The sequence below is a fragment of the Lepidochelys kempii genome, chromosome 7, assembly GCF_965140265.1.
Source record: "Lepidochelys kempii isolate rLepKem1 chromosome 7, rLepKem1.hap2, whole genome shotgun sequence".
Lineage (NCBI taxonomy): Eukaryota > Metazoa > Chordata > Testudines > Cheloniidae > Lepidochelys > Lepidochelys kempii.
Window position 1 is genome coordinate 111,941,894 of NC_133262.1, and position 24,868 is coordinate 111,966,761.

The following is a 24,868-nucleotide window of genomic DNA, read 5'->3' on the forward strand; positions in this document are numbered from 1 at the left end:
GGGCGGGGAGGGGGGGGCAAAAAAACAACCCCCCCACCCAGCCAAACTTTCAGAGTCCCCTCCAGGCGATGCACGGCTTTGCCTCCGATGGAGCCGCCCGGCAGCTGCACCTGCCCGACTGTTATCACACCCAGCGCCGTGTGCGTGATCAATAACTCCGTCTGCTACCCGCGCAACAGAGGGGGCCCGTTGTGAGCGCATCCCAAAGCCCCGCTAACCAGCGCGCCCGCTCTGAGGGCTGCCCGGCCGGGTCCCCCCCCCCCGCCTGCACCGCGCCCTCCGGCAAGGGAGAGACGAACCCACAAAGCTCGCGGGTTTGGGGGGTGGCGGTAGATTCCGGGGGGGAGAGGCTCCCACTCGGGGTAGCCAGGAGCTGTGTAGACACCATGACCTGCAAGCTCTCTGTGTAAGTGGAAAATCATTTATTTTGTGTTCAGTCCGGAGCAATCTTTGATGGAAGCCAGGCTGTGGGACTGGGGTGTGTGTGGGGGGGGGGAATCTCCTGGATTTTTTTTTCCCCTCCCTGTTTCCGAGTCCCTCCCTGGGAAAAAAGCGCTGCCCACCCAAGGAAGCAACCGAATCTCCTTCTCTGCCTCTGTCTGGCTCACACGCACCGCGTGAGTGTCTCGCTCTCTCCTTGAAGCGACTGCTTGTGTTTTCAGGTTGCTCGGACCTGAAATCTAAGCGAATAATCTCAGCGTTCGCGTAGCTGCTGGTGCTGGTGATGTTATTGGTGAAGAGGAGGCGAGGGGGGTTTCCTTCCATTCAATGGGTCTGAAATCAGAGTCTCTGGACCGCCGTTGTTTTGGAATATCTACATGCTGAGCCTCTTTGGGGTGGCACATCAGCTCATCGGGGTGCACCATCTGAAGAGAACAAGATGTTTCTTGCTACCTTATACTTCGTTTTACCCTTAATGGGTAAGTTGCCGGCGTTTACATTCGCTCTCTTTACAGGGCTTCGTAACGCAGAAGGTTGCGTTTATGAGATCCGATGTCTGAGGTCTGGTTTAAGGTGAACGGGGAAGTTGCCAGTAGTTTTGACGGATTTGAATGAGCACAGACCACATTTAAAGCGCTCTGAGATTTAGCTATTGCCTGGATAGCCCGTTATTAAATTGGGCTCTAGTAAGTTAGAGGAAAACTTTTCAATAGTCGCTTTTCATCTTAATAACACTGTGGGGTGGAGGTGTCATCAGTGAGAAGAATGATTGATTGCATCGCTTACCTGAACGTGCCTCCCTGCCTGGTTGCAGATATTGTAACAATACATGTTTACTCTGTGTGCGTAGTGAGGAAGGGAAGGATTTTACTGGCGTTGGGGAGTGGAGAAGGGTGGCTCATATCATTCGCTGTTTCCTTCTGCAAAAAAGGATCCGACGTGTCGAGAAATGTGGGAACTGGGGGTGGGGGAAAGGACATAACAAGCAGCCTTTAAAAAGTGACTTCAGTAAAAAGAGCCAGTATCAGTCGGCTAGGAGACTTCTCCGTTCTCGGTTCCTCATGAATGTAATTGAAATCCCAGCAAAACCCTTATGGGAAGCCAGGGCAGATATTTAACCCCTCCGTGGAACATAGGGAGGGAAGGGTTATTAATTAAATGAGGGCTGATGTAAGGAACAGTGAATATTTTACCATGCACATTAACCCTCTGTCTTCTCTGCGGACTTCCCGTAAAGAGATTTGAAGGCGAGCCATCCCCTTGAAACCTCATTTATCTTCCCAAACATTCAGAACAAAGCTCCTGGCTTGGCCGCGGGCTGAGTCAGCTAGGGAGCGGCTGCCTTTGGAAAGGGGTCGTGCGTTCATTTTGTAGGGCGGTGGGTTGCTCTCCCCAGGTTGGGCTGGCACGGAGCCCAGTATCTCAAAACGAGTTTGGGTTTTTTTGTTTTTGTTTTTGTTGGGTTTTGTCTCTCTCTCTCTCTAGACGTACTTTTGTCCGCAGAAGTGAGCGGGCTGCCTGGCGGGGACCGCCTGGACTGCGTGCGAGCCAGCGATCAGTGTCTCAAGGAGCAGAGCTGCAGTACTAAATACAGGACACTGAGGCAGTGTGTAGCCGGCAAAGAGAGCAACTTCAGCCGGGCGACCGGCCTGGAGGCGAAAGACGAGTGCAAAAGCGCCATGGAGGCGCTCAAGCAGAAATCTCTTTACAACTGCCGCTGCAAGAGGGGCATGAAGAAGGAGAAAAACTGCTTGCGCATTTACTGGAGCATGTACCAAAGCTTACAGGGTACGTTGCGAAACCCAGAAACAGCCCACTCCCCAAAGGCAGGGTGGTTTCCCAGCCCCTCTCAGCCGCAGCTAGCCACAACCGCGGAGACTAAACGGAGGGCCTGACCTCATAATTCACATTGTGCTCTTCAGCTGAAAAACTGAGGATCTTTCATCCGACTCAGGAACAGCTGCTGCTGCAGCCTCCCGTTGTTGGGCAATCCGCAATAAGGGTTTCCTCCAGAGGACCCCGGTTGACCTTTCTAAACCAAAGTCAAAAGATTAGGGCATTAGCAAGTGCCAAAGCGCCAGGAACAATCCATCTGTGACTTCGCCCTAACTGAGGAGTTTAAACACTTGTTAACTAGATCTCACTTCACAGGGACGCAGTGGGAAACGAATTAATTAGCTCCTGGGTGTAAGGTAAAAGTGTAAATATAAGAAAAGGAAGAACAAGATACAGCTATGTGAAAGCGGATTTGGTACTTTGCATAGCATGCAGAGGAGAGAACAAGAAGCAATGGTCTCAAGTTGCAGTGGGGGAGGTCTAGGTTGGATATTAGGAAACACTATTTTACTAAGAGGGTGGTGAAGCACTGGAATGGGTTACCTAAGGAGGTGGTAGAATCTCCATCCTTAGAGGTTTCAAAGGCCAAGCTTGACAAAGCCTTGGCTAGCATGATTTAGTTGGTGTTGGTCCTGTTTTGAGCAGGGGATTGGACTAGATGACCTCCTGAGGTCTCTTCCAACCCTAATATTCTATGATTCTATGAGAGAGTTGCAAATGGTATGCCAGTGTTAAATGATAGGGTTGACTTTATACCCATTAAAGTCCTTGTCAAGTCTCCCAGTGAGTCTACTTGGAACAGAATCAGGTCCTTAGGTAATATTGCTATGTATCACCCACCTGGATTTTGTATTGCTGAAGAACCCCAAATGCCTTCTGAATTCAGTGGAAGTTTAGGGCCCCATCCTGCATGTCTTGTGGGCCAAGTTTGTCTCAAACATCCATTCTGAAGGTGCTTACAGCTTTATATTGCTCCCTGGAAGCCATACAGTATGTATGCATTAGCCAATGAAAATGTCAGGTGGAATATTTTAATGGCTTAATATATGTCTCTTTGTTCCAACTTTCATAATAAAGTACATTTACTGGACATTTGCTACATTATAAATCAATTTCCTTCCCAACTGTTTTTTGTTAGAAGCACTTCTGCTCTTTCTCTTCCAATAATGAGTTGATGAAAGAAACTTCCTTTTCCCCTCCCCCCATCTCTTCTCCCTCTGAAGATAGGCAGTACTTGTGATGCCACAGACTGTCTCTTCTGATTTGTGACTTCATTCCATGCTGAAGGAGGGGAGGGAGTTAATGGCAAGAAATGCTTCTTTCTTTCAAGTGTTTCCATCTTCTCCCATGGGGAGAGAAAATAGCATGAGCAATAAATGGGAAGCCCCTTGTAATATTAGAGTAGTTTTCTTTTTAACCCAATCTAATTATTTTGAGTATAAAAACAATGCCATCATGTGAAGTAACAAAACCTCATCCCCAGAATAATGTGTAAAAGAAACCCAAATCTTTTGTTGTCTTTAGGAAATGACTTGCTTGAAGATTCCCCCTATGAACCAGTTAACAGCAGATTATCAGACATATTTAGGCTAGCACCAATCGTATCAGGTAAGCAGATTTAATATTCTTTAAGTGAAACGTGACTACATCACTTCTGTCAAGTTCGGTCTATGTGAGTTTTCTGAGTTTATGGAGTAATCCTCTTCTGTAAGTACAGAGCAATGTGATTGCTTTCTGGATCTGGGAAAGTCAAGATATGGTTACGGTTCCAAAATATTTGGAAAAATACTAAAATTGAAGAGGGTAATTTCCCTCCTCCCTCCTGCCCTTGTTTTAGCACTTGTTTTCAGAAATTGACCAATTTACCTGTAGGTGGCAATCTGATTCCCTGTGTATGTAATTTACAATACAATGCCTTGTTGGAAATGTGGCTATGTAAATTACCTCCCATTAACTTTAAGGGAGATGGTGGGAATATCATATTATTTTATGTTTTTTGTCTTTGTGTTTAAAGAAGAAGTTTTAGGATTAAGAATTGTCTCTTTTAGTTGGATTAACTGTCTTAGTTTTCAAAGATCCTTTCTTTCATAGCAGTTTTGCTTTTGAAAAAATCTGCTATGTAGTTGCCTTGAGCATTTTCTTGTACCATTCAGACTATACTGTTTGTATTTCCAGACTTCAATATTTTTGGTCCCAAACTAATATAATTTATTGGAACAATGGATTTTAGACAGTGAGATGTGTTACAGAAGAAGTCATTATTCTTGTTTCTAGTTTCCAAAATGTCTGTAAGAATGCAGTCTGTATAAAATACCTTCAATTATATAGTGATATGTCAGCACGTTGAATATAGTATCATATATCATAATTTATATACAATGTAAACAGTTAATCTTGCAGCTAACTGCCTTTTTAAGGAAAGCAGCTTTGTTAATCACACTCTGAAAGAGAAAAGGTCGAAGGAACCAGAGCAACAAGAAACTTGGGGTGATTTTTCAAAAGAGCCTAAGTCCCATTTTCAAAGGTGACTTGGGATGAATAAAATTTTCAGCAGTGCTTAAGTAAGTTAGGAGCCCAAGTCTCATGGGAAGTGACTGGATTTTAGGTTCTTAAGTGCCTAAAGGTCAGAATTTTAAAGATATTTAGGTGCCTAAAGAGGCAGATACGTACCTACGCACTTTTGAAAATCCAACTAGGAGTCTAAATTCAGATTTAGGTACCTAAATATATTTAAAATTCTAGCTCTGAGTTACTTTTGAAAATGGTATTAGGTGTCTAAATCACTTAGATGCTTTTGAAAAAAAATGCTCTTGGTCTAGAAAGCTAGTAGTAGGAGAGACAGAAGGGACAGGAGACAACAGAGTCCTGCAGGAATCTATTGTCAAAAAATACAAAGCCATTTCATTTTGGTGTTCTGGTAGCAAGCCACCTAAACTCTGTTCTTAAAGTTTATGGTTGATCTACTTAAGACCACATTTTGGTCTACCTTGAAATTCTTCTGATCTGAATGGAAACATCTTTTGTTACAATTTTTCTTTTTTCAATACATTGTTTCTTTGCCAAGGTAGTTTTTAAAAATGTGTTAGATTCCTCAGCTGCTCTGCAACAACAAATTATATACACTGTTCCAACAGCTGTAATGATTCCTACAGCCACCATTTATGATCGTGGTGCACAGGCTGAGTCTGAATCCTTGTGTACTTAAAATTCCCATTGTCTCCAGTGGAAGTTTTTGGGTGTGCAAGGATTGCAAAATTAGATCCAGAGAAGTAAACAAAATTTGAGTTGCATTGTCTTATATTTCATTACATATAGAGGAAAAATGCCAGTATTTAGTAAATGTTTAAGGAAAAATTAGTAGGAAATATTTGTATTGTTAAGATTGTGATTTCTATTGTATATTATAACTTTTTGAAGCCTTATATAACTTTTTTCATGTCTGCATTTAACCAAGGTAGCAGAATTTATACAGGATTCTCAGATCTTGATTGTTTTCTTTTTTTCTGATTTGTATTAGCAGAATTGCCTGTAGGCAAGGTTTTCATATCTCGTCTTCTGCCAAACCTGGTCAGTTTTTATGTGAAATATAATTAGGTTCATATTCACCCTCATCAGGTTTATGTGGCTATCAATTGAAGGCAGAAGTTTGGCTCCATAGCTTTTATAACTTATTTTTGTATATAAATACATATGCTTTTTACTAAGTGTACAGTCCAGAACAAGCTTTTTAGTCACTTATCAGAAACAATTATTATGACTTTCTACATTATTTCTATTTTACAAGACATGGACAATAAACAAAAGTTTGACTGAAAATGAATGGTCCATACACTTCATCCAGCATATGCATGCCTAAGAAATGGAAGTGTAAGATTTTTTTTTAAAGCACTTGCCCTAATTGTCAGTATTAGTCTCATATTACATAACCCAGGAATGATTTTAATTTGTCCATTCTGTATTTTCTTTTCTGTAGGCAATTTCCATAGTGTTTTGTTCTCTAAACCACATGGTGTTGTCAGACAGTTAAAACTTTAAAGTAAAATGAAGAACTTCTTTTAGTAGGGTCTGTTACACTTGGATTAATTACTGTATAAATAATATTCAATCTGAAAAATGTCACTAATGTAAAAACTAAAAAATTCCAATGCTTTTTAGTAATCCATTTATTTGTTTATGGACCCAAAGGGTGTCTCATTGTGATGAAGTCCACGACAACTAAATTTTGCATTTGTACCTCTAATAAACCTGCAAAGAAAGCCTGCATTCTTGAAAAATAAAAAGGGTAAAGTGGAGAAGTGGGCTCAGTGGGCGCAGCTGACTTAAATTATTTTTTTCCCCACAAGTCCCTTCCATAAAAGGAAGCCTATGACACACCATCCTCCTAACTCCAGGCCTGTGACTCTCCTCCCAGGTTAAGGCCAGGACCATCTGACCTTATAGATCCAGACCTCAGATTTGTCAGCCATTGTTGTCACAATGTGAACATGCAACAGAATCTGAGCCTTGGTGCTGGGCTCATGTAGGTTTGTTTTAGTAATCATGTCCAGTTCTGGAGCTTCTCTGTTTCAGTTGTGAAATGCATGCTAAGATTAGGGTGACCACCTGTCCCTAATTGGACGGGACCGACCCGAAATGTACATTTCCAGTCCCGGTCATGGGTTGAATGACTCCGGGTCAGCATTTGTCCTGGATTCCCTGCATGCCTGTATGAGGATCAGGGCAGTGCCAGCCTCTTCCTAATGTGGCGAGGGGAGGGGAGGCACTCAGGTGGGCCTTGCCCCCCCTGCCATGAGGCCTCCATGCTAGGCCAGAAGCCTGGCAGTAGTAAGAGCCACCCAGAGAGCCCAGGCCACTGCGGAGAGCCCTGGACTCTCCATCTGCCCTGGGCAGTGCTCCCCGGGGAATAGGGACATGGGTCGTGGCTGCTCTTGGGCATCCCAGCCTGCTGCCCAGGGCAGATGAAGGGTCCAGGGCTCCGCACGGTGGCCTGAGCCTGGGCGGCTCTTACCGCTACCTGGCTCTGACTTCCAGGCTGGCCAGAGGGTAGGGTCTGGGGGAAGAGGAGAGGTAGGGGGTGGGGCTACTGCATGTGTCTTGGTTTTGCATTTTGAAAAGGTGGTTACCCTAGCTAAGACGCAACTTTGTAAATTAGCCTAAGACCTGGGTGCCTTTTTCAGATAATAGCATGTAGTTAATTTAAGGGTTTCATTAAAATTCCTGTTTTTTGGCTAAACCATAACTGCTTTTGAGAGACACCTTTTGGGACATTTATCCCCATTACAACTATAGTGAATATACAATTGATGAGGTTTTTGGAGATTAGCTTTATACTGTTAACCTCCATGCCTCAAGTGTGATCTTTCATTAGTATCTCAAATGTTTAACTTATTTAAAATTCAGTGATTTCATCTTCAACACAGAACAGTTTGGCCTCCAGCATGCAATGACTAGTAACCCACCTCTTAAAATGATATTTGACGTTGTTCCTTACAACTGGAAATATAAACTCTAAAATAAATATTATAATTTTTGTATTCATAAAAGCATAACTACGTATAGTTGAAGAAATATTTACAAAAGAGATGGTTTCTGAAATGCATCATTCACAAAGTAGAGAGCCAATGAAGCAGAACAAAACGCTTAGGGCCATTTCTGTGCAGTGGTGTAAACAAAATACATAGTGGCAAATAGAAGAATATTTAATTCTATTCCTTCAGATGACCTAATGTTATACACACACAACATTAAACTCGACTTGCGAGTTGAATGGTTAATCACAAACTCATTACTTTGTTAATCTTCGTATATCCTTTCTCATTTATGTATTACTTTTGGAAATATATACTGATTTGCTGCACGAGGCTCATTCTACAACAGTGGTTCTTAAACCATTCATGGTCCAGGGAGAATTTGCTGGTGACTTGTGGAGAATTGGTTGGTCACACACTTCTGGCTCCTTATTGTTTCCAGCTGTTAAATCACATTCAAAGATCCCTAAAAATAAATAAATACTTTCCTAATCTTTCTTTTTCATGTAACTGATCGCTGTAGTTACAACATGGATGTTACATAAGTGACAACGTGCATAAGAGCAGGGGTTCTCAAACTTCATTGCACCACGACCCCCTTCTGACAATAAAAATTACTACGTGACCCCAGGAGGGGACACTGAAGCCTGAGCCCACCCAAGTAGGGGGACCAAAGCCTGAGCTCCACCACCCTGGGTGGGCGAGCCGGTCAAAGCTGAAGCCCAAGGGCTTCAGCCCTGGGCGGGGGGGCATGTAACCTGAGTCCAGCCACCCATGACTGAAAATCTTGGGCTTCAGCTTTGGCCCCGGGCTGCAGCAAGTCTAATGCCATCCCTGGTGACCACATTAAAATGGGGTCGCGACCCACTTTGGGGTCCCAACCCACAGTCTGAGAACCGCTGCATTAGGGGGAAGGTGTCCATGAATCAATCTTTTATAAGACATGGGTCACACTGTGCAAAAGTTTGAGAACTTTCTGTTGTAAAAGATGTCTAGAAGTTTGTAATTTGACAAACATGGTGTTTTTAGAATTTATTAGAGTATTTTTTACATAAACTTATAGATTTATAAAAGCGGAATTTAGGAGACAGCACATTATGCTTCAATAAGAATCTTTAAATTCCATATCAGCAACATAGCATGTAAAGTTTACGTTTGATTTGCAAACTGAATCAGCTGTAAGTACAAATAAAGCAAATTATTTTCAGTAAGAGATGGTCTCTAATGTATTAAGAAGCATAAGGTTATAAGAAGTGCTGGAGTTATCACATTAATTATGCACATCAGTGAGATAGTTTAATAATCTCATGTATGCTGTAACTGGAGAATGTTTAAGTACACCTCTACCCTGTTAGGGGAAGTTAACCTAGTTAGCATATGTGACTCCATTTTGGGTTTCCTCTCGGCCATTAACTAGAAGCGAGCACATCACGTACCAAGGGAGGATCCTTCAAGGTGGACAGCTGGACAGTTTCAAGATAAGAGAAACAAAGGAGACAAGAACCAGCCGACGTGCCTGAAATAGTTGCTAATTCAGCTTTTTTGCATGGGGAAGGTGGCTGCAGGGGATTGGTAATAGATAAGAAGAAGGCCTGTTTATTGGTTTAGGCCCCCCCAAGGCACACAGGCAGGATGTTTTGGCAACGGTATATAATCTTTGTGTAACCTGTAATCGGGGTCCCGTTCTGCTTAACAGAGCGGTACCACGCTCAAGCGTAATAAACCTACAAACTTTGAGATACTCTGCAGTCTGTCTTTATTTGGATGCCTCAGCCTAGAAACGAACTGTACGTGTCCTAACTGAAATAATTTGTAACAATGTAATAATAATGCTGTCCTCGGGAGTCAAAAAATCTTACCGTGTTATAGGTAAAACCACGTTATATCAAACTTGCTTTGATCCACCTGTGTATGTAGCTCCTCCCCCCCCCCAGAGTGCTGCTTTACCGCGTTATATTGGAATTCTTGTTATATCGGGTCGTATTATATCGGGGTGGAGGTGTATTTTATAGTGGTAGGTTAGATTCTGGCTCTCCTTCCCCCGATGCTAGCACAGGGAATCAAACACAGGAGGGACTGGGGTGTTGAGCAGAGAATAAAGAATGGGTTGGTGGCATTCTCCCTCCAATTTCATAGCTTCAGAAGCCCCTTTCTAGATATCGTGTGTGGCTGGGATTCCCAGGTGAGTAGGTCAGTGATGAGAGAGGAGAAAATACATTGCAATACACTTCCCTCAGGACCTGGTGGAATTCCATCCGGAAATCCACATGAGTTAATGCTGCTGTGAGCATTAACAGCAATAAAGAGACAAGGTGGGTGAGGTAGTATTTTTTATTGGACCAACTTCCAATGGTGAGAGAGACAAGCTTTGCAGCTACATAGAGCTCTTCTCCAGGTCTGAGAAAGATACTACAGGGGTGTTAAGGGGCCACTTCCCCTTGAATGGTCCCTTAGAATTTTTGCAAACTGCTATTTAGCTGTGACACACTTAGTGCCTTTCCCTGATCTGAAAAAGAGCTCTTTGCAGCTTGAAAACTTGTCTCTCTCACCAACGGAAGTTGGTCCAGTAAAAGAGATTACCTCACCCACCTTTTCTCTCTAATATCCTGGGACCAGTACGGCTTCACACTGCATACATTAACAGCAATAACAGACAGACCCATACTCTTCTTCTCCCCTTGGTTCTTCATATGAATTTCCTGGTGCATTAAACACAAAAGAAAACAAGTTTAAAGCTCAATAGGGTTTCTATATATCACCCTTTCTCCCTTTGTAAAATCAGGTTTCCCTACCTATAGAGGGGAGAATTGAGAGGAAGTGCCATCAGGTGAACGCCACAGAAAGTTCAGCGTTGGTTTTCCCAAATTTTCACAGTCATGACTGATTTCTTCCTTTTTTTTTTTTTCCCTCTCAACATTTTAATATGTTTGAGTCCATTCTCCCTGACCCCACATTTCTCGGCTGTAATTCTTCTAACAATGTAAGTTAAGTGTATCCATCAAAGGAAAAAGATGCATCTTGTAATTATTGTTTTATACTTTCTCTATGAGACAATCTTCTTTCCTTTTATATAAGCCCTACATTGCCTCTTTCTTCCTTTTTGTCAAAAAAGATAAGTTAGTTTCTGTACCCTAGCCAATGTGACACTTTCTCCTTTTGGATCCTGGTGTATAATAAATTAACGGCTTTTCCTAGTGACTTAATATTGTGTGACATACCCAAATCCTCCAGCCTAGGGCCTTTAATCCTGGGTCCATTTCTAAATGTGTGTGTATATATACATATCACATATTATATACTTTTTTTTATTTAACATTACCTGTTCTTTTTGAGAAATCTCTATAAGAATATTTGAGATTCACTGTATTTTAAAAAGAAGTATGTTTATGGTAAATATGTATTTGCTCGTATGGTAAATATTAATAAATATGTTTATTGGTTTCTCTTGACAGCTTAAGGTACACCAGTTAACTGTTATCTTTTATACTGTTGCCTTTTTAAAACATTTTAAAAGATGAGGCATTTCATATTAGAGTTACTTTCACCCAGTTTCAGATACAGTGAATCAGTTGTTATTAGGTTAATAGGAGTCTTGCAATTTACTTCAGAGAGGGAACAGGCATAGTACATCATAATATTTTAATTGATTATGTTTCCTATTGTAATTTTTTGGCTTGTGTCCTATTTTTTTGATGTGCAGAGAGGTCTTTTGGGTTTTGAGCACCATAAAAATAAGAATGCATTATTAATTATGATTGTACTTGTCTGATCACAATACATAATTGTATTTTTATGTGTGAGATGATTTTTGTATTAATCAGAGTAATAGTCCCTGAGCCAGTGTGATGTTGGTTACACTGGTATAAATCTGAACTAACTCTTTTGTCTCCAGTGAAGTTTTGTGGCTGTTTTCCCTGTCCAAGTAAAAAGCAGGAATCCATTTTAGTGGCATTTAACAAAGGAAAAACAGTTTAATAAAAAAAGCTAATATAAAAATACACAATGACATTTTGTCTGCACATTCGCTTTGCAGAGACAAGGTTTGGTTCCAGTGAGATTGCAAGGTATCGAGGGTGCATAAATACTAGTTGCTGAATTCTACTTCTCCTTCCTGTAATCAGATTGGACCACATACGAAAGAAAATCATGGTGATTGTTGACTCTCTGAAGCTCTTTGAGTTTCCTATTTTGTGTTTTCCTCATAGGATGAATCTGACTCTGATAGGGGAATTAAGTATTCTTCTGAAGTACTGGCCAACATAGGGTCTACTCCTGTTTCCATTGACCTCAGTAGAAGCAGAAGGGGGCTGTCTTTCCCAGTTATTACTCATGCAGTGCTTATGGGGCAGGTAGATTCTTCTCCCTACCAACAGTCCAGCCTAACAGCTTCATGAACCTAATACACCATAGGAGGTAACGCAAAGGCCATTAATAAGGGGAGGGAACCTCCAGTAACATAGCTGAGAGTCTGTGCAGGTAGACCCAACATCTTTATATATGCTGTGGAGAAATGTTTTGTAGGGACTGCTTTTGTAGGGCCACTAGGGAGACCATTTTGGGAGGGCCAGTTGAGAGACATAAACATAGCCAGAGGTTCTGTGTACAAGGTGGAAATCCTTGCAAAGTGCCACATCCTCTTTTTTCCATACCCAGGTATAGTAGCTGCTTGCTGGCTTCATGGAAGCATTGGGCCTTACTTCAAGGTACAGGGAAAACATCTGTCCCCTTACCACTTCACATAAATCTTCCAAGAAAAGCTTGTTTACTCAGCCTATGTATGGTGGACAAGACATCACTCTAACATGTCAGTCAGTATTCTTTTTTGCCCAGAAGACTATCAGGTACTTTATGATTATAAAATTGACATTTCAATTTAGAAAGTTTCTCTTACTGGCATGTTTTAAATTATACTGGAAAATTCGTACTCTAAATTATTCTTGTCAGCCCAATTCCAACTGAGAATTCTTCGCACGCTTTTTACACTCTCTTTTTTGTTAAGGGCTGGATTCTCTCACTTCTGTTCGTGTTGAATAGTACCTTCCTCCACAAGTAGTCCCACTGATTTCAACGGGATTATTTGGAGAGTGAGATTGTCAAGGTTCCTCCCCCACTCTGAACGCTAGGGTACAGATGTGGGGACCTGCCTGAAAATCTCCTAAGCTTATCTTTACCAGCTTAGGTCAAAAACTTCCCCAAGGTACAAAATATTCCACCCTTTGTCCTTGGATTGGCCGCTACCACCACCAAACAAATACTGGTTACTGGGGAAGAGCTGTTTGGAAACGTCTTTCCCCCCAAAATACTTCCCAAAACCTTGCACCCCACTTCCTGGACAAGGTTTGGTAAAAAGCCTCACCAATTTGCCTAGGTGACTACAGACCCAGACCCTTGGATCTTAAGAACAATGAACAATCCTCCCAACACTTGCACCCCCCCGTTTCCTGGGAAATGTTGGATAAAAAGCCTCACCAATTTGCATAGGTGACCACAGACCCAAACCCTTGGATCTGAGAACAATGAAAAAGCATTCAGTTTCCTTACAAGAAGACTTTTAATAGAAATAGGAGTAAATAGAAGTAAAGAAATCCCCTCTGTAAAATCAGGATAGTAGATACCTTACAGGGTAATTAGATTAAAAACATAGAGAATCCCTCTAGGCAAAAACTTAAGTTTACAAAAAAGATACACAGAGAGAAATAGTTATTCTATTCAGCACAATTCTTTTCTCAGCCATTTAAAGAAATCATAATCTAACACGTACCTAGCTAGATTACTTATTAAAAGTTCTAAGACTCCATTCCTGATCAATCCCCAGCAAAGGCAGCATAAAGACAGACAGAGACCCTTTGTTTCTCTCCCTCCTCCCAGCTTTTGAAAGTATCTTGTCTCCTCATTGGTCATTTTGGTCAGGTGCCAGCAAGGTTACCTTTAGCTTCTTAACCCTTTACAGGTGAGAGGAGCTTTCCCCTGGCCAGGAGGGATTTCAAAGGGGTTTACCCTTCCCTTTATATTTATGACAGAGATAGAGGAAGGGAATAGAGAAGTCAGTGAGACAGTCATCCCAAGCTCTCTGTTCGCAGTAGCAATTTTAGATTGGCACAGGGCTTCTAGCAGCGAAGACCTCAGCAAGAAGGATGGTATGGCACAAGGTGTCTGCAGGCTGTGCTCTGTTGTGGGCACAGGCAAGCAACCACTGAAGCCCCAAAAGCAGGCAGTGCTGGTGGTTGTGGACAGGACATGTCAAGTGTGGCAAGGGGAGAGGAGGAATGAGAGAACAAACCACATCTGAGAGATTTTAGTCGCATTGTTTAATTGACTACTGTAAAGCACTCAGATAACACAGTGATGAGGGTGGTATAAAAATGAGGGTGCACTGATTAGGCATATTCCTGTGGCAGCCTCCACCACAGGACTACTGTGGTGCCCTGGCAGACTTTATGCTTCGTCCCTTGATGGAACTACAAAGAGAGAATGGGCAATAGGAGCAGCACCCTGGAGTGCTGTAGCTCTGAGTGGCATAGTGAGGTGCAATTTACAGCATGTGTTTCTAGTTCTCAGTCTTTAATGTTAAAATCATTATAAAATTCATTTTAGAGCACTGTTTTTAAATGTGACTCTTAGAAATTATTTTGACAGTACTAGTAGTATCTGTCAGCTGTTGACAGTAAGTTAAAAATTCTGATGTAAAGTGCTTGTGGTTTAATGAAGACAGACAAGAATTCTTATATTGTAAGATGGAACTTATTTGTCATAGGATAAGATAATGTATGTTGGGGATTCATCTCAGTTGAGCTTCAGGAAAGAATGTGGTTACAGTATTTAACTTCAAAAGTATGATCTCAAAAGTTTTTGTTTATAAAATAAAGAAATTTGCCAGTGTAAACTTGGTCATATATTTTTACATTAGTATTTTACTGACTTTTAAAAAATACGTATTTTGGCACATTCTATCATTTTCTGTGGATGAAACTCATGTAGTAACTTAAATCATTGCTGTTGACATAGTTAGCTCATTAACAGATTTTGTTATATTTTCTCAATAGTTCTCTAGTTATGACATGTAGTGCATAAAGCAATTTTTACACCTTTCAAGCTATTGTCCTGTACAAAGTGTACTCGAACTACAAATGTAACATGAGAGATACATCACACAGTTTAATGGCACAGAGAAGGCTCATCCTATATAGAAATTTGCAGAAATGATGGGTTGTAAAGAGAGTTGGAGATATCAAACAATTTGAATAGAGCCCATAAATAAAGATGAATTTCTGCATTCACTGGCTATATGATTTTATCACTGTCTGGTGTCTGTAAAGTACATTTTTCCATTAAAGTTTTGTCATGCAACTGATGAAGTTCAAAAGTGTTCATGCTTTCACACTCTTCTTTTTAAATTCTATATCATAGGGCCCAGTGCTAAAACTCAGGATGACAAAAACAGAGCTTCTCATTTCTCCTCTCCTCTTCCATCCCAATAGATAATTTCACTATTCTGCCTTTTCCCCAGGTTCACAACTTACATGTCATTGTTGATGCCTCTCTCTCCTTTACTCCTCGTATTCAGACTACTGCTAAATTTTGTAATTCTGTCCCTTTTTCCTTTACAAAATATCTAAGGCTTATTCCTTCCTTTCCATCCCTGGTTCCAGATATCATGTCCATATGTTAGTAAACTCCTTTGACTTCATTAATGTCCTTCTCTCAGGTCTTCCTGACCCTCATCTTGCACCCGTTTGATATGTCCAAAATGCCTCAGCCAAAATTTTCTTTCTTGTGTATGACTCTAAACAGAGGTGATGTATGGGGGGAATCATGTGCCCCCCAGATTTTTTGGTTGCTGGGTGGATGATCTGCGGGGCTGGTGTTGCCGCTTGTGCCCCCGAATGTTCCTCTACATCCCTCTGGGGCGTGCTCCATAATTTGAAAACCTCTCTCTGGCAGTCATGTGCCTGCTCCCATGAACCTTTAAATTGTGCTTTCCCTGTGCTATCAACAGTTAGGTGTTGTCTCTGAACATCCCTCCTCTATTTTCTGTGACCCTTTGCTGGCTCCACATTCACTCTATCCTTCTTTTTTTTTGTTTTTTTGTTTCTTTTCCCTTTCAAGGCTCTGCACAGCTCTGCCCTTTCTTTCTTATAACTGGTCCCCCACAACTTTCCTGTTTCTTCTCCTGTGCTGGCCCTGCACCTGGATATCCTTTCTTGTCTGCCAGCCAACCCTCCCTTTCTTCCTTCAAAGCTTTCCTTGACACTGCTGTTTTCAGAACCTTTAAGTGATTCTCTGATTCTCTAGGAGCAGTTTCAAATGTAATTTAAAAAACAAAGCAAATGTGATGTGTACAGTTCTACCCAAGCAATCCCATAACTCATTCCTTCCACACACTCCCTCTTGTGCCTGTCATATGCGTTCTTCTCACACTCTTTGTATATTGCTACTATTCTTCTTTTTTTAAATCAAACCTACAAAAATATGCTAGAGATCTCAAAAACCAAGTGAGGATGCAGCTCCAGCCCCTAAGAGCATACAGTCTAAACTCAGTATGACACCACAATTGAGGGTCATAAACAGACACATGGAGACAAGGGGGATTAGGACAGAAAATGAAAAGGTACAAACAATAAAGCCATGTGGCTATTCAGGCACATGGCCATCCTGACAACTATTTATTTTTGGTGTTGTCGCGCTTCCTCCATCATTCCTCATACACAAAATGAAGAAGTGAATTTTTGGGACAGATGACAATGTTACATGGAAGGCAGCTGAGTGAATGGATTTCAGGAGTGTGTCTGGTGTTCATATAAGCCTTGATTCTGCAAAGACTTATGTATCTGCTTGACTTTATACACGTGAGTACTCCCATTTGAAGAGTTAAACATCTACCTTGGTATTTGCAGGATTGGGGCATTATAATCTGCCTTTTTGGGGCATGGCCTGTCTTATTCTGTGTCTGTAAAGCACCTAGCCCTTTGGGTGTTAAATAAATAAAAATGCAATGGATTTAAAATGTATAGATAAAAAAGTACAGTTTGTAGTTAAGTGTTACACTAGGCACGTGACAGGTTTCAGAGTAACAGCCGTGTTAGTCTGTATTCGCAAAAAGAAAAGGAGTACTTGTGGCACCTTAGAGACTAACCAATTTATTTGAGCATGAGCTTTCGTGAGCTACAGCTCACTTCATCGGATGCATGCCGTGGAAACTGCAGCAGACTTTATTTATACACAGAGAATATGAAAAAATACCTCCTCCCACCCCACTGTCCTGCTGGTAATAGCTTATCTAAAGTGATCATCAGGTGGGCCATTTCCAGCACAAATCCAGGTTTTCTCACCCTCCACCCCCGTGAGAAAACCTGGATTTGTGCTGGAAATGGCCCACCTGATGATCACTTTAGATAAGCTATTACCAGCAGGACAGTGGGGTGGGAGGAGGTATTTTTTTCATATTCTCTGTGTATAAATAAAGTCTGCTGCAGTTTCCACGGCATGCATCCGATGAAGTGAGCTGTAGCTCACGAAAGCTCATGCTCAAATAAATTGGTTAGTCTCTAAGGTGCCACAAGTACTCCTTTTCTTTTTACTAGGCACTTGAGTGTCACAGGATTCCAATATATTTTAATAGATTAAAGAGAGGGGGGAACAATTTAGTTATTTGACTTAGTGAGCATAAAGATTATGCATTTGGATTTAGAAAATAAAAAAAATCCAGAAGATGTACAATTATTTATAAAACATAAATATTATAAGTAGCAAACTAGTATTTGCTAATGCCATTTCATCCAGTATGGGGATCTTATTTTCTAGAAGAATATTTTTAGGAGAGAAGGATAAATTTGAGATTTTTACAATTTTTGCTATTAAAGAAATTTTGAAAGCAAAGTTATGAAAGATTTTATTTGCTGTTTTGCTAGTAATCCCAGTGTATTGTTCAAATATAAAGAGATCACCAGTTAGAACTTGCAAATAGATTAGGAATCTATTCTGCAGAGGAATAGCTTGTCATTATCATTTAAAAAGCAGATTAAAATGTCTGTTAATATTGTTTAGTGCAATATAGGAACACAAGTCTTGGATGTTAATAACAATGGAGATTACTTTATTAAGCAAATTAAAAGCAATTAAATCTGAACCACAAAAGCTTTTGTAAAATAAATACCTGATCAGAAACCCAATCCTGTGGGCTTATTCACATTCCTATTGCGGGACTACTCACAGGCCTAAGTGCTGCAGGATATGAGCCTGACTACAACATCAAATTGTCATTATTATTGATGATCATTTATATGGCCCTGTAAATGTATATGATACTGTACATTAGGATCCAAACAGACAAGTTCTGTCCCCCAAAAGACCTACTATTTGCCCACACTAGTGAAAATAAAACATGACAGAAGAGCAGAAAGTGTCCCTATTATAAAAAATTCTATTATAAATTGATAAATCTACTTGTCAAATTCTTTAAAAGTCTGCATAGGTAAGGGCTGCACGTATTATTCCCTCATGAAAATTATGGGGGTTTATACATAAATTCATATAGATGGAAAAAATGTGTCACTTCTTTCACTGACAGTCACTTCACTTAATTTTAGTTTTCCAAAGAGTGAAAAGAAGACTGGAAAACTTGCAGTGTTCTAATGATGCTTAAGACCTGATGAAGTAAGCTACTTTGATATTTTGAGAGGTCAAATTGTGTGTGTTTCTAAGCAAGCATTCCCCAAGGCTGATGATGAATGAGATGTCTCTTCCTGTTTTCAAATTTCCCACCTTCACAGCAGAAAATTAAAGGGGACTCTGCAAAGAAGCCCAGCATGTTAAAATGCACTTAATCTTGTCTATAATTTGGTGTTAAAACTGTTGGAGGATTGGGTCTTTTGCTCAATTTTAAAAAGCAGTCTAGGTTTGACAGCCTTGCAGTGCAATTAGTAGGTGAAGATCTACATACAATTATGCCTAGGCAGAAGGAAAAACAATGTTTTCAAAATGTAGGAAATGTGGACTAATTGTAATTCTGATTTGGGGAGTCATTTAGCTTTTGGTCCTGTTATTTAGTCCCTTTCTACTATAAACAAAATATAACTTTATTTCCAATCCACCATGACCTTAAGTCTTAGAACACTACAAAAACAACAGCTGTGAGAAGAAGCATAAATGGGAAGAAATGCCTTCTCCTCAGTTCTGTTAACTTATCATTCTAGAATTGTTATAGTTTATTTAATTTGTTTTTTGCGTTTTTAAGGAAGAATGTGGTCAAGAAAAGTCTCTTCTTGACAACCCCGGAAACACTATTAAGCTATTTCTTTATAGAACAGGTATGGCAGAAGCAGAGCTGAGTAAAACTACAGCATTGCCCTGCCAACATGTCTCGTTGCGGACCTTAAGGCACAATCCTTAGGAATGGAAGGGTAGTTCAGTCTCCATGTCTATATGGTTCTTGGCTGCTTTGTTGGGACTGACAACATGGGGACTGATCATAATAGTGACTTCTGAAGCATGGACACCCATCCTCTAAGCAATGATCATCACCGACTGATTCCATGTAGATTACTACACTTCTATATAATGACTATTTTTGGTTACTGTCTACTTTGACTCTATTTGAACCAGTGACTTAGAGGTGAAAGGCTTCATATCTTTCATGATTCTTTGTTCATTCCTTGAGTAATCCAGAGCGATGAACAATGAATAATTCTGTTACATCTTTTTTATTATTTACAAAATGTGTGTTATGTGGTCATTTACATTACAATGGTAACTGTTGTGGGGAAAAGCTGTATGTCACTAATTATGTTAATCTATAATAAATCCGGAGATGTTTACAGTTGTGAAATTGTCAATTTTTGGGTTTCTTTCCATTGCTCTGTGGCAGATTTACAGTATGTAGGTAACTTTCATTAATGATGATTGGGATTAAGCTTGTAAATTCCCTATGCTATCAATAGGAGAGTATTCCTTTTTCTTTCGTTTATTTTAGATCTTAAACTTGATAGATTATGGTAATACTTCAGAGGAAAATGTCAGGATAAAAATCTTGTATAAATCAACGTGTCCAAAGCCAACAAAACAAAAATTAATGATGACTCCACTTTTCCTTGTTTCAGAATTAAATGTGTAGTGTTGCAGCTGTAAGTAGTTACAATTCAGCTTTTTAAAATGAATTTGGGAGATTTAAGCATGTGTATTTAACCCTAGACAGAACAAAACAAAAGTCACATCTGAAAGGTAATCAATAAGTGACTATACCTAGGACAGTGATTTGAGGCAAAAGAAATTGATTTGGTAAATGGCAATCTTTTCTCCAAAGATGTACTCACTGGGATCTTTGGAAAACAATCACACCTTCCTGTAATGCAAGCAGTATGCAATATCTGGCCTTGGTATAGTAAACTTAAGTGAATTAAAATGCTGTCATTTAAAGTAAACCCATTATTTACAAGATACAGAAATAATTTTTTCCACAAATGTATAAAACTGGATAAACAGCATTGTCTCCATTAATAGCTAACCAGTCTGAGAACACTTCAATCTCTCTAGTCACGCAATTTCAGACATGAAGGTCGCTATCTTAAAACAAAAAAACTTCAAATCCAGACTCCAGCGAGGAACTGCTGAATTGGAATTCATTTGCAAATTGGATACTATTAATTTAGGCTTAAATAGAGACTGGGAGTGGCTAAGTCATTATACAAGGTAGCCTATTTCCCCTTGTTTCCCCCCCCCCCCCCCCCCCCACGTTCTGGTTAAACTTGGATTTATGCTGGAAATGGCCCACCTTGATTATCATACACATTGTAAGGAGAGAGGTCAGTTTGGATGAGCTATTACCAGCAGGAGAGTGAGTTTGTGTGTGTGTGTGGGGGGGGGGGTGAGGGGTGAGAAAACCTGGATTTGTGCTGGAAATGGCCCACCTTGATTATCATGCACATTGCAGGGAGAGTGGTCACTTTAGATAAGCTATTACCAGCAGAAGAGTGAGTTTGTGTGTGTGTGTTTTGGGGGAGGGGGGTGAGAAAACCTGGATTTGTGCTGGAAATGGCCCACCTTGATTATCATACACATTGTAAAGAGAGTGGTCACTTTGGATGGGCTATTACCAGCAGGAGAGTGAGTTTGTGTGAGGGGGGCGGAGGGTGAGAAAACCTGGATTTGTGCTGGAAATGGCCCAACTTGATTATCATACACATTGTAAGGAGAGTGATCACTTTAGATAAACTATTACCAGCAGGAGAGTGGGGTGGGAGGAGGTATTGTTTCATGGTCTCTGTGTATATAATGTCTTCTGCAGTTTCCACAGTATATAAATTAGTTAGTCTCTAAGGTGCCGCAAGTACTCCTTTTCTTTTTGTGAATACAGACTAACACGGCTGTTACTCTGAAACCTGTCAAATAAATTGGTTAGTCTCTAAGGTGCCACAAGTACTCCTTTTCTTTTTGCGAATACAGACTAACACGGCTGTTACTCTGAAACCTGTGTTAACTGAAGGACTCAGGATTGCTTTGTAAGAATCACAACTGAAGCATGTAGACTGCTTTAAGTGACTAGTTTCAGTCTGTAACCAGAATAAGAAATATCTGTAAATGGGCTTAGAGTTCACCAAAAGGAGCTACTTTAAACATTTCCTATTCTTATAGCTGCCATGGAAAGAATTCTTTGTAACAGATAGCTACAGTATCTGCATAATGGGTTACACTTCTTTTGTGGCAAAAGGTGTCACAGATAGATGAAGAAAGAAAAGGAGTACTTGTGGCACCTTAGAGACTAACCAATTTATTAGAGCATAAGCTTTCGTGAGCTACAGCTCACTTCATCAGATGCATATCGTGGAAAGGTTTCCACGATATGCATCTGATGAAGTGAGCTGTAGCTCACGAAAGCTTATGCTCTAATAAATTGGTTAGTCTCTAAGGTGCCACAAGTACTCCTTTTCTTTTTGCGAATACAGACTAACACGGCTGTTACTCTGAAACCTGATAGATGAAGGTGACAATTCATAATGTTCCTCACAGTACATGCTGCATCTTAAACAAGATCAGAGACTCACAGAGCATGTCTTACAGAAAGAAGTGTTGTTACTTATCCTTCTTGGTGATTTTCTACATCTTTAAAGGATTTTTCATATTTAAAATATGTTTTAACTCAAAAGTTTTGGAATTTGAAATTTATTTTACAAATCATCCGTTCCCTAAATCTTCGCTAATTGCAATGGTCTAATTTTTCATGACAGCTTTGTTGTGAGAGATGCTATTAAACATTAATAATTTCCTTGGTTTAGTTCTAAAAATTCCTATTTTTATTAGGAATCCTTTATGTGAAAGGGAAACTCAGTTGTGTGGTGGGGGGGTTACGTTTTTTTTTAAAATGTGGTGACTTCTTAAATGTCTCTTACTAGTGTACAGTAAATGCATTTATTCAAACTGTTTGTTTTTAGAGAGTAGCAAAAGTATTTAAAATACACATCTCTCTGAATCTTCCTGCAGCTACTTAAAAAGGGGCCATGGCCAGCTGCCAAGTAATACTATGTAGTATATATTCAACTAGAGGAGATCTCTCTGAGGATTTTTTACCACTGTGGGGACTCCTGCTGTTCACATTACTTCTGAATAGTTTGGAATATCTTTAATTTGTTTTAACGATTTGAGTTCCAATTTGCATTAAGGGCTCAATGTGTGCTTGCACTGGGGGATACACAGCATTTTTGTTTGATAGGAGAAATACAGGACTTCTCCATTTCACATTTTTAATGCAGAAATTAGTATTGTTAGTATTTCTTCAAGGCAGTTTTTCTGTGCTTCTAAAATTAGCACAAAAAGTTGTACTGGTTTGTATAAATTGTGACTTGAGTTCATTCTTTTGACAGCTTTGCCCTTAATTGTTTGAAGGTTTCAGTAAGAGATTGGCAGGGTTCTAACTTCCTTTCCTCCCAAGTAGCTTTGTGTTCTGCTCCAGTTGAGCAGATAGGGTTACCTTCTGATTCCTGTGCATGCCGGGCCTGACTATATTCATGATTGGCTATCCTGGTGAAGGCTGGATTGCTGTGGCTAACAAAGGCTTTTGAACCCTTTATGGCTATATAAACAGGGTCATGAATTTGGCCCACAATGTTTTCAGGAATGACTATGTAGATAAGTTACATGCGTACATATGCAACTAGAACAACAGATATTCTTTTCTTAGCTTGGTCATATTTATATTTCAAAGTAGCTTTTTTAATAGTAAAGAACCAAGTCATCCAATATATAATATAGTGCAGTAGCTGTAGTTTATACTATATTATTTTTGGTCAACAAATTTTTATGAAGACATTTGTAACCATGTAAGGACAAATGTTCTCAAATCAATGTACTGTAACTGGGTCCACAAACAAAATCAAGTTCTGCTTCATGACATTGATTCTGCTGATTTTCCCGTCAGGTCACAATGGAACCAATTTCAAAGGTTAGTTGTTGCAGAGTTTAGAACTAACTCTCTGACTTCCTTCAGTTTCTTCATTTCCACAAGCACCAGTGTAATCCAGTCTGCTTCCTGTGTTGAGCTTTGTGTTAAAATATTTAGGGCTGTGTTTTAGCTTAAAGTATTTCTTTAATGGGAAGCTTGTAGTTAGCTTTTTCTATTTTTTGTTAGGACTTTGTCTATTTGGATTGGTCAGGGTACAGCTCTTTTTTATTCCTGGGTCTCTCTGAGGCTCCCAGGAAATCTGCAGTACTGGCTTTGAGAGACTCCTTCTCTCATGTATTGTGCAGGGGAGCATCTCTCTGCAAAGTCAGAGTTGTGGTTTTTGTTGTTGTTTTTGGCTTTTTTTAAGAGGCAAAAACTCCCACCCTGAAGCTGTCTATATATATGGCTGTGTGGAGAGTACATACACTGCATGCCTCCCTAGCTGGGGTATAAATAGAACTATAGACAAGAGGCACTGCTCAGGTGAGTACAGTAAAGACACAGCAGAACCTTAGGGTATTTACCTTGCTTGGCTCCCTACATGTCCCTCTTCGACATTGGTGAGGCCTCATCTGGAGTACTGTGTCCAGTTTGGGGCTCTACACTACAAGAAGGATGTGGAAAAATTGGAAAGAGTCCAGCAGAGGGCAACAAAAATGATTAGGGGGCTGGAGCACATGAATTATGAGGAGAAGCTGAGGGAACTGGGATTATTTATTCTGCAGAAGAGAAGAATGAGGGGGGATTTGATAGCTGCTTTCAACTACCTGAAAAGGGGTTCCAAAGAGGATGAATCTAGATTGTTCTCAGTGGTACCAGATGACAGAACGAGGAGTAATGGTCTCAAGTTGCAGTGGGGGAGGTTTAGGTTGGATATTAAGAAAAAACTTTTTCACTAGGAGGGTGGTGAAGCACTGGAATGGGTTACCTAGGGAGGTGGTGGAATCTCCTTCCTTAGAGGTTTTCAAGGTCAGGCTTTACAAAGCCCTGGCTGGGATGATTTAGTTGGGGATTGGTCTTGCTTTGAGCAGGGGGTTGGACTAGATGACCTCCTGAGGTCCCTTCCAACGCTGATATTCTATGATTCTATGATCTGCCCAAGAAGTGCTTTCCCCATTAATACTGATATTTTTAGCAGTGTAGTGTCCCATTGCTGGAGCCTTTCTCCATCAAAGCTGCTTCTTCCCTCTGCTGGAGCCTTTCCCCACTGCCTTCCCCTTCCAGAACCTTTCCCTGTCATGTTTAGCTATACACTGCAGTGTGGACACAGCCTGCTTTTCACCATGTCATGTAGCTATACATACCCTATATGCTGCTGCCATGTAGACAAGAGTCAGTGCTTTTGGTGCAGTAAGCACTGACCTCTTTTGGGGTAGCCTTTGTTAGTGCTTCTTTGGAGAACTTATAAGACTCCTGGACCCCCCATTTCCTGAACTATTTCCTGAATGGAGTAGACTGAGAATCTGCTATTTGAACACAGAGGAGCTAGAGGGCTCATCTGATGCCGAATATTTCACGACAGAGGAAGACTGTGACTCTGCAGGGGAGGATTCTACTTTTCTCCAGGCTTTACACGAACAATCCAGGTCAGCTAACTTTGTGTTAGAAAGTAGTCCAAAAATCTACAAGGTAC

General features: G+C 40.5%; 1 protein-coding gene across 3 annotated transcripts in view; it reads left to right on the forward strand.

Annotated features, from left to right (window-relative positions):
- Positions 1 to 613: 613 nt before the first annotated feature.
- Positions 614 to 24,868, forward strand: part of GFRA1 (GDNF family receptor alpha 1) — a 204,668-nt gene continuing 180,413 nt past the window's right edge. For 2 of the 3 annotated variants that reach the window (XM_073354262.1, XM_073354261.1), the window contains exons 1-3: positions 614 to 920; positions 1,927 to 2,229; positions 3,802 to 3,885. In XM_073354262.1, coding sequence (XP_073210363.1) covers positions 881 to 920; positions 1,927 to 2,229; positions 3,802 to 3,885 — 427 coding nt within the window. In that variant the 5' untranslated portion in view covers positions 614 to 880. The remainder of the gene's footprint in view (positions 921 to 1,926; positions 2,230 to 3,801; positions 3,886 to 24,868) is intronic. The other variant, XM_073354260.1, reaches the window with a different exon arrangement.